Source organism: Nyctereutes procyonoides, unplaced genomic scaffold (genome assembly GCF_905146905.1).
Source record: "Nyctereutes procyonoides isolate TBG_1078 unplaced genomic scaffold, NYPRO_anot_genome, whole genome shotgun sequence".
NCBI classification, from domain to species: Eukaryota; Metazoa; Chordata; class Mammalia; order Carnivora; family Canidae; genus Nyctereutes; species Nyctereutes procyonoides.
This window is the reverse complement of record NW_026575137.1, coordinates 16,958,602-16,969,081: the sequence shown is the minus strand read 5'-3', so window position 1 is coordinate 16,969,081 and position 10,480 is coordinate 16,958,602. Positions and strand designations below refer to the sequence as shown.

The 10,480-nt window shown below is 45.5% G+C and overlaps 1 protein-coding gene across 1 annotated transcript; it reads right to left on the bottom strand.

The window, feature by feature from the left end:
- Positions 1-799: 799 nt before the first annotated feature.
- Positions 800-9,610, bottom strand: ODF1 (outer dense fiber of sperm tails 1). Its single transcript, XM_055303292.1, has 2 exons — positions 9,294-9,610; positions 800-1,232 (listed from the first exon to the last, which is right to left on the bottom strand). Exons 1-2 carry the CDS (start codon positions 9,608-9,610, stop codon positions 800-802), a joined length of 750 nt encoding a protein of 249 aa, XP_055159267.1.
- Between the last annotated feature and the right edge of the window lie 870 nt (positions 9,611-10,480).

Genomic DNA, 10,480 nt, shown 5'->3' with positions numbered 1-10,480 from the left:
TTTCCTTGACACTTATTTCTGTCTTGGCTCACAGGCACATCCACGAGGATCCACACTCAGGTGAAATAGGTTAGCATTTTGTGATACGCTAGTACATTGTGAAAGCTGTACTTTCTCCCTCATGAACTTTGAACTGAAACTCTGTGCTACAAGAAGTTTCAGGACCTGAGATGAGAGCAGATCGTTGAAATCAATCACAAGGAGGTTGCAAACCAGCTTGCCCCAGAGCTGGCCATTTCCCGGAATCATAGGCATGTTGAGAAACGAAAAGCTGTGTGTGGACCCTAAATCCCTGAACATGCTTCCCCCCAGTCCTGGGCTTTCGCACTCCGATCTGTGCCCATTTCCCGGCCGGAGCTCGGCTCTCCAGTGCTCCCCACTGCGGTAGCTTTGCAAAGTGCTTGCTTCACCCTAACTAGTCTCCAGTCTGCTCTACCAGTTTGGTGTCTGAGCTAGACCATCTCACTGGATCGTTTGGAAAAACAGCGTCTGGTGATGGCCACCCAGGGAGCATCTTTCCCTGGGAGCTGGTGGGCGCTGGTACGGGAGGACCCAGAGGCGGGCAGACCGCCCCGCGCCTCCTGTCCCCGCCGTGCGGGTTCCAGCGATGCCCACTAGCCGCGCGGTGCTCCAGCGGCCGGATGAACCCAAAGACTGAGACACAGCCACCGTGGGTTGCGGTTATGTATTCAGTTTCCTAGGGACTTGAGTACCACGGGCCGTGGGAAGGGGGAGAGAAACACTGGAAGAGCTGCCTGGCTGGAGTACGGATTTCCACTAAGTCATGGGCTCCTACGGTTTACAAAATCATCTTTCTACAGGAAAATCGGCTCCCGCAGGGATAGCATGGGCTGCAAGGGTCACAGGGGTTGCAGGGGTTACAGGGGCTGCAGGGGCTACAAGGACTGCAGGGGTTGCAGGGGTTGCAGGGAGACGTGCAGGGGTAGCATGGAGACTCAATCTTGACGCAACTCCCCAGCCCATAGGAGTAAGTCACGTCTTTCTCGTCCACGCACGGCGGCAGGCTGAACTCTTTGCAGATGTTCATGTAGCTGTACTTTTTCGACCCGAGGCAGTCGTACCTGTTCTCCCGCTCGGCCGACACGCACACCTTGCCGTCCTTCACCCGGACTTTGACTTGATCAGGCTCAAAGCCGCACACGTTTACTGATCCTAAAATGTTACTGCTACAGCAAGAGGAGGCCAGAATTCTATTTGTTGTTCTTCTCAGTCTGGAGTGGAGAGAAAAGAAAGGGTGGGAGGAAGAAGCTCAGATCTCAGACACAGCTCGAGAAGCAGTATTTTGATCTCTATTGTTTATTACCATTATTTTTGAAGTAAAGGCTGGGCCCAACTTGGGGCTTGAACTCAGACCCCAGATCAAGAGTCACATGCTCTACCGACTGAGGCAGCCAGGTGCCAGATCTCTATTTTTTCTTTTTAAAAATTTTTAAAAATATTTTATTTATTTATTCATGAAAGAGGCAGAGACACAGGCAGAGCGGGAAGCGGGCTCCATGCAGGGAGCCCGACGTGGGACTCGATCCCGGGGTCTCCAGGATCACACCCTGGGCTGCAGGCGGCGCTAAACCACTGAGCCCTCCGCGCTGCCCTATTTTTTCTTTTTTTTAGATAGTCATTCTGAAAAGTCAAACTTTACAGAAGTGTATAAAGTAAAAAATGAGAGTTCTCCCATGTAAATCGCACTCTCCCACACGTAAACCTCTGTTTACAATAGACGGCTGCTTGGCTTTCCAGATCTTTCTCTTGCATTTGAGTCCCAGGTCCTCCTCTTATTGTGAAAACTTGCCTCAGTTTCCTTATCTGCAAAATGGAAATAGTAACAGTACCTACATCATAGGGATTTGGAAGAATAGATGAGATTATGAGTTTTGCTTAATGCCACCTTTGACACATAAATCTTGCTTAATTATTATTGTGATCATTATTATCACTACTATTAAATGTAGACCGTTAGGACGTTTTAAAAGGGGATTCCCAACCAGTATAGCATTTTTTTAATTTTTTATTTTTCCCAGTATAGCATTTTAAATCTGCATTTTAAGGATGTCCATCAGCCTCAGAACCAAGCTCTGCTATCCACCAGATTGGTGTCACCAATGGGCCATCACACAGCCCCAGCCAGCTCCATCAACAAATGACAAGGCCTGCTTCTTTCTGCTGCTGAGAGGCTGCTCCAGACTCCAGATGTCTGGTACCAGCAAGGACAGTCAGCTTGGAAGGGTTGTGAGGTAGATCCCTGTCCTACGAGACAGGGACAGTTGTGCAAGGGCTGATTTGCTCATCACTAACCACCTCCCATCCACTAACTTCTTTATAGTTTGCAATCAATCATGGTGGGATATTTACACTACAGAAATTGGAAAACACTACAAATCAGGGTTTTTTTCCTCCTCCTATCTCACCACCCCCACATTGCTAGTTGCTAAATACCTCTGTCTGCAGCCCCTGGAGCAGCAAACACAGGTCCCCATGATTCTACAGAGCTGCCTTGCAGTCCTGTGTGAATCCTTCATAGTAAAAGAATAACAGTTGCAGCTTCCACTGATTGAACACTTGTGGTGTATCAAGAAGTAGTAAACCCAAGTGCCTAAGAGCATAGATTCCAAAACCAGAGTATTTGGGTTCAAATGTTGGCTCTGCCATGTGGATAAATTACTTAGCTTCTCTGTGCCTCAGTTTCCTTATCTGCAAAATGGGAACAATAATACTAGCTTACTTGTATCTAGGGCTGTTGTGAAGTTTAAATTAATGACTGAAAAGTATTTATAGTAGTGCTTGGCACACAGATTGGGCATCCTGGCATTAGCCCTGCATGCTTTGGCCTTCTTTAGGGTCCATATTTTTTCTATTTGCTGATCCATCCAAAGACAACCTTTATCCCTTAACAGGAAAAAAAAATCTGTGTTCTAAGAGACACTCTTGGCAAATCTTCTTGCATCTGTTGGCCTCCAAAGGAAGGTTGTAGAGTGTGTGATTTCTAGAACCTCTTCGAGTTTGACAAATCTAAACTTTGCAATTGGATGATTGGTTTAAGATACCTCTTTAATTCTCTCTTTTTATGCTGAATTTTGTTTATACTCTTACTTCGTTATATAAGTTACACAGGGGATCCCTGGGTGGCTCAGCAGTTTAGCGCCTGCCTTTGGCCCAGGGCGCTATCCTGGAGTCCCAGGATCGAGTCCCATGTCGGCTCCCGGCATGGAGCCTGCTTCTCCCTCCTCTTGTGTCTCTGCCTCTCTCTCTCTCTCTCTCTCTCTCTCTCTCTCTGTCTATCATAAATAAATAAATAAATAAATAAATAAATAAATAAATAAATCTTTAAAAAAAGTTATACAAGTTCATTGTAGAAAAACTTAGAAAACCTTAGAAAGTATACAGATAAGGAAAAAGACGGACTATTTTGTAAAATACCTATAATCCTATGTAGCACTTAACATTTTGGTGTTAGATTTTCTTTTGTGTGTATGTGTATTTCCACATACCTATTTAGATTCTTTTGTGTGTTCTTATGAAATCATGCTCATGCTATACATACTGCTTTGTATCTGTATTTTTCACTTGATAGTGCCTAACATGATTGGTTTAACAAGTGTGAGCCCTTATACTGAATGTTACAAAGCAAGGCCCTTAGAGGCTAATTACAAATGATTAAATGGAATCATCTCCTAGAAGACACCAAGGCCAACAGAAACAACTTGTGCAAGGCACCCAGAGGACTGTGACAGTCATTCAGCTTCATTTTCACCTCCAGCACCAAGGAACGTGGGGTACATGGGCACAGTAGTCTCTCACACCCAGGGTGTGCCAGGATACCCACAGGCCATACTAAGGAGAAAGGAAGAGAACTGGACTCAAAAAAAAATCTTTATCTCTGTAGAACAGAACAAAACAAATCAAACAGGAGAAAACTCTGTCCTCCTGGATGGACAGAGAATAGCTCACAAAGATGCCCCGTGCCCTCTCTGAATGCACCAGGGCTGGGAAGCCCGAATAGCTGAGAGCAGAACAGAGAGCAGAATGGGTGCGCATGGATCTCTCAAGAACCACCCACGGTGTGGACATGGGCTGAGAATGAAAGTTCTTCTGTTCAGCTCAGACCTTCCCAGTGGAGATGAAAACATCAAACCCTGCCATAGAGGGGGCTGGGCCTCACAAAACAGGGCCGGAGGGCCCCCAGGGGGACAGCTAGGATCCCTTACTACTGCCATACTCATTCTGCCAGAGGCCTCCTGCCCTTCACAGGAAATGAATCTGGGAGCCAGTTCTACAAGCCAAAGCTGGCTTCCAGATCCTTCTCCTCCTGTTAGCAATCTAAGTCTCAGAGTGCAATTGCATGTGTTGCTGTTGTTGTTTTTGCTTAGGTGCCCCCTCTTCCTCTGGCTCTGTCACTCTGGCCCCTTTGCCCCCAGAACAGCTCCACAGAGGTCTCCCAAATTCGAGTCTTCAGGAAATCGCCTAAAAAATCTTGGCCGGGTTAGGTGTCTTCTTCCTTTTGTTTCCTGGTCAGGGGTTATCAGTGGGGATGTGTGGGTGTAGAAGAAATTGCAGCAGCCACATTCCACTCCTCAGATATAACTCTGAACTTGCAACTTGACTCCTGTGTGGCGATGTACCTCTCACCCCACAAAGGAACTTCCATGGCTCTGTGACATTCTGGGCAAAGGGAGAGTAGAGTGCCTCCTCTAATTGTTATCGTGAAGGTGGAGCTTGGTTCATTGCAGAAGCCTCCCAGAGAAGATGAGGGAAAGCGAGTGGACCAACGGTATGTCTGCAGCTCTGGGATGCCACCTCTTCTCCCTGCTGAAGCTGAAGTCCATCTGAATGTATGACCAAGCTCCTGAACGTGAAACAAAAATTCATATCTTTGTGCCGTTTTCACAAAGATGTGAATGAGGTTCAACCGGTGCTAAATAAAATAATGAAGATGTCAAAAAAGGCCTCTCTCTACCCAGGAGCAAAGGGAGGTAGATCCTCCAGTAGCCATCCCTGAGTACTTTGCTTTTTCTCCTAATTGTAGACCCTTTCCAAAAACCTACTAAACTCCATTCCTCCTTTCCAAGTCATCTTTCACTTCTTTTTTCTCCCTCTTCCCTTTCCTGCCTTGTCTCTTTTCTGACTTTTGATACCGAAGAACACCACCTCGCAGGAGCAGAGGAGCAAATGCAGGTGAATCAGAGGCCCCAGCAGTGCTTGTTAGAACACAGGTGGCTGGGCCCCACCCCCAGAGTTTGCAATTCAGTGGGTCAAGGAAGGAGCCAAAAATATGCATTTCTAACAAGTTCCAGGTGATGCTGGTCCAGAGCCCACTCTTTGAGAATCACTGACCAGGTGGTTAAGCACATGGATTCCAGACTCAGGCAAATGTGGCTTCAAGTCCTGGCTCACCCAACTCCTAGTGGTCAAAAACATTGCTCCCGAATCTGTTTCGTCATCTATAAAACAAGCCAAGATGTTACAAGGATCAAATGAAGATGGAATGTGGCACCTAATTTTCACTCAATAAAGGGTAAGTCTCTTTATTAAGCTATTCCAGGCTCCACCTTACTCAGACTTCCCTGGAGCCCAAGCTCCAAGTCCTGTATCTTAAACAATAAGGTCAAACCAAATAATATACATGCTTTTGGCCTAGACGGGAAGCTATTCCTACCCCAGCCCCCACTGAGGTGACTAGGCTTTGAGACCTGTGGGCAGAAAGGATCACGAGGAGAAAGGAACAAGGGGCCACACCCACTTCCCAGGCTTACAGGGATGCTGAGGAAGAGGGTGCTATGCCCCGTGCTGTGGGTCAGAGCTTGAATGGGTGGAGAGATTTTCACGAGGGCTGAGACCTGGGAGGTACTGCTAGACCCCCATGAGGCTGACAGTCATCGACCACACCAAGTAAGAGGGATTCAGTGAAAACCTTAATCACTGAGCGTGAAGGGATAAACAAGGAAAGAAGGGAGGAGGTTTGGGGTTTTTTGTATTTTGTTTTTGTTTTTGAAGTTTGCAGAAGATGGTGCCCCTCATGTGGAGATTTTCAGGGGGATTTCTCACTGAGATTCAGATCAACCATAGATAGTTGGGTGAATGAATGGAAGCACAGTCTCAGTCTGAGTTTCTAGGTGTTAATTAGTAAAGGGTGTGAACCTGAGCCCAAAGCACCTCTACAACACAGCTGCAAACCAAGCTTTTGTCTACAAGGACTAGCGCCACCATTGGCAGGGGTCAGAGCCAAAAAGGTGCTTGCATTCATTAGATAATCAACTCCTAAGTGCAGGGCAGAGGAGGGGATGGTTTTTGTTTGTGCCCCTTCGGTCCAGAGGATGGGGAATCCCACAATGCTGATAGTGAATCCAGTGCAAACTTATGGCAGGCTAGTGGCATGGCTTCTTACAAAAGAAGCCAGATTCAGGTACTGCAGTCCCTCTAAATCCAGAAGAGGAAGAAGTCAAGGGAACCACTAGTGCTTGTGGTGCAAAGGGGAGTTTGAGGAGGAAAAGAGAATCTCAAAGAAGCTAAAAAAATAGAAGTATTTACTTGAGTCTCTATTAAGGAAGGTACTGCCAAAGTGTCTTTGGAAGCAGCTGCTAGGTAAAAGATGGAAATGGACTGGACCTATACCTAGTCTAAAAACACATTTACAAACAAACCAACCAACAAACAAAAAAACCCACATTTACAGCAGTCAAAAAACATACACTCAGAAATGCTCAAGAAACGTAGGGGAGAAATGTCATCCAAGGATTCTTACCAGTGATTAAAAGCAGATTGACTCTCACACAGAAAAACAATTCCAGTGGGGCTGTGGCAACTACAGACCAGGGACAAAGAACCTCAGGACAACACAGCCTGGCATCTGAAAGAACATGTCATACCTAACCAAACTGTTAGCATTATTTAAAGGGGTAGAAGGTCATGTGAATATGATTTCTAAACTCACAAAGCCTTGAGCAAGTTTTCACACCAAAGATTGTCTTAAAAAAATGAATCAACATGATATTTCTGGATCTATTTAGTCAGGGCTTGGGAGCTAGGTGAGAGATAAGGAAGAAGCAGCATTTCATTGGAAGAAAAAATATTAACAGTAGGAGTCCTCTGGGACTGGGGCTAGATCAGGATTTAATGTTTTCATCCATGGTCAGGAAAACTGAATATTTAGGTTTGCAGGTGACCCTAAGCCCTCCTGGATAGTCAAACGTCAGACTGTCAGAAATAGAGCAGAGGAGTGTTTCACAAGGTAGTATGAATGGGAAGAAAGTGGCTGGAAGGAGACACAGGACGGTAAGCCTGAAGTCATATCTAGAATGGACTCAGTTGTCAGTTCGGAGACTGGAGAATTCATGTAAAGACATCACCAACTTTATATACTGCCTCAGGCACAGAAAAAAAATCAGCAAAAATCCAGGCATTGTTGGGAAAAATATCACAACCCATAGAAAGCATTCTGTCTTATATAAACCACACTGCTGAGAATTAAGCTTGAGGTTGTGTCTACTCTTAGAGCTGGTGGAGGGTGCCCACAGGGTGAGAAACAGGCACTCTTTCTGGAGAGTCTGGAGTGAAGGGACAGGCAGGAGACAAAGGCTGGAAGGGATTGGATCAAGCGTTTTCAAGGATTCAGAGGCACAGGGACGGTGGAGACAGGCCTGCTCACAAGTAACCTTTCCTGTAGACCAATTTAAAAATCCCTGACTCACAGTGTGCAAAACTTATGTAACTTGATCCTCTAAGGAGTAAAAATAAAAACTTTAAAATTGAGTGTAGATGAGTTTATAGGCTATAGCCCCATTCCAAACTATTGAGAGGGGTTTGTTCCTAACCTTTGGTGACTGATGACTTGGACAACAGTTGCTCTATTGCCCTTTCTGGTGGAATATCCCAGTCACTGTTATCAAGTATCTGTATCTCCCATCCACCCACCCACCCATCCATCCATCCACCCATTCACCTACCTCCACATCTACCCACCCACCCACCCACCTACCCATCCACCCATCCTCTCACCCATCCATCCACTTACCTACTTACCTACCTCTCTAATCTATTAATCTACCATGAGAATAGGAAGGAAGGATGTTAAGGATAGAGACTTGCAATGAGTAGTAAATAAGTCCCAGAGATCTAATGCACAGTATAGTGAATATAGACAACAATATTATATTAGGATCATCAGACTTGGTAAGGGATGATAATTATGGAACATGATAGAGGTGCTAATTATCGCTTCAATGGCATCATCATAATAGATAGATGTATCAAACATACTATACACCTTAAATTACAGTGTTATATGTCAAGTATATTTGGATCAAAAGATCTATCATCCATTTGTGCCCCCATCTTTTAAAAAGTAGTAGCATATTAAGTAGGTTTTCTTGCCTCTTTCATTCAATACAGCAACACATAAAATGCTTCATCGTTCTGTGTTACATCTACCTAGTATCCCGGTGTAGTTTATTTATTTATTATAATAAATAAATTTGTTTAACTAGAGTACAGTGCTTTCAGCAATTGTTTTTATCAATTATGCCAGACTAGATGGCATACAGTGGAAAGTTAGAAATAGAAAGCTTTCTCCAGGCCATAAAAGGAAATGTAACCAAACAAAATAGTAAAAAGTAGCTTTGAAAATTACCCAATTCAGTTAAAACCCTCTCAACTCTGTTCTGAAAGTCCTCAGTTCTATAGTTCATACGTACAACCTTTGCCACTGCTGGAGGAGGCAGTCAACAGGACCGGCCCTACTCCAGATGGATTTTAAGGCTGCCTGGAGTTGGGGAATGGGAGAAGGGTTTTCCTACAAAACCAAGGGAATGCCTCTGTTGTTCAATTTGCTCCCCTGCTCTTAAAGCCTCTGGCGAACATTAAGGATTTGATCAATTGTTATTGCTTCTCCTGTAGTCGTTTCTGTAAGCCCAAATATCCTCAAATCACTTTACTCATAACCAGAAAAAATGTTTAGTTTGCTTCTTTCAATAGCTTTTTAATGACACCTCCTATTTCTTTCCCTCATTAAAGCCACATTATCTATCATGTTGGCACTCCTGCTATAAACCCACAACAACCTTGCCAATCGACATCATTACATTGTCTTTTGAGAATCTCACAATTCCCATCACGGACCCGTCTACTCTTCTTTTCTTACATCTTTGCTAAGTCACCAGAGTCATTCTTTTGAACCCTTGTCATCATCATTGTTCAAGTATCAGCTGTTACCTCCCCTCCCCCGCCTTCAACTCCCAAGGTTTAATACACCGACTTATAAAAATCTTAAAAAGTCCTTTTACTTGGCAAGCTCTCTCTTTTCATCTTCTATGGCTCTAATGGCTTTCCTCTCCAAACTTCTGAGAGATGGTCGCAGACAGTAGAGCTTGACGTCGCACAGGCAGCACGGGTAGAGATCACACAGGCCGCAGGAGCGCGCTCGCTTCGAGTAGCACAGGCAGTAGGGGTAGGGGTGCAGGTCGCAGCAGCAGTATGGGTGCATGTACAGGTCGCACAGACACCGTGTGCATTCGTCAATGCATCTCAACTGCCTCAGTTCTCGGTCCACCTTCTTTATGTCCCTTCTAACACTGTCCAGAAGACAACTCAGTGCAGCCATTACAGTCACACCTTATTGTTTTGTGAGTACCTTTGGGAAATGGCACTCGGGGGGAAAAAATTGTTCTAAGCTCTTCTCAGAAGTTTCTTTTAAAAATAAATGAGGCACGCATGATTCAGTTACTTTAAAGCTTGAGTTCTGTGACCTCACCACCCTCTAAGTATGTCATAGTCTTCTGGTTACCATGTGAACTATGCACAGCCGTGCTCTCCAGAGACCCTCCCTAGAGTTACAGAGCTACTCCCAGAACCATACTAATGTTGAGATTTCATTCTCCTTGACATGGGGTGGGGCCCTCGAGCAATCCCAGCTCTCTGGGGCTCATGACTATCACTGTCCATGTCCTTGGCTTGAGTGTGTGTGTGTGTGTGTGTGTGTGCACGCGCGTGCATGCTTGCACCTGGTTACAGCCACTAAGATCTCAGTGTAGGGGATGGTAGAGGCCCTGGCTCCTTTCTCTGTGCCCTTGCACCTCCAGCCTTCACTTGACACTTAGCTTCACCCCCTCATACTCTAGGAGTCATATGCTGGCACCTCGTCTGTATATGGAAAGCTTGCTTGCTTTACAGAGTTTTCCTGTGGTTCTTCTGACCACATCATTCTCAAGGCAGCCTTGGTCCTTGGCCTTGTGGCCCTGAATCTCTGAGTCCTGCCCATTCTCTGCTATCTGGCACCCTGCTATCCTGAAGCTCCAGTCCTTGGAGTCCTGCTCCCCAGGACTCAGGCTCCTGTTGGTCACCACCTCCCAGTGATTTCTCCTCCAGTCTTTCATCCAAGCCTCTAGATGCCCTGTCCCCAAGTGCTTCTCAGGTGTTACCCCTTAGTACTGGGACAGCCAACTGTCTGAAGTGGCTTAAAGCCAACTACCCA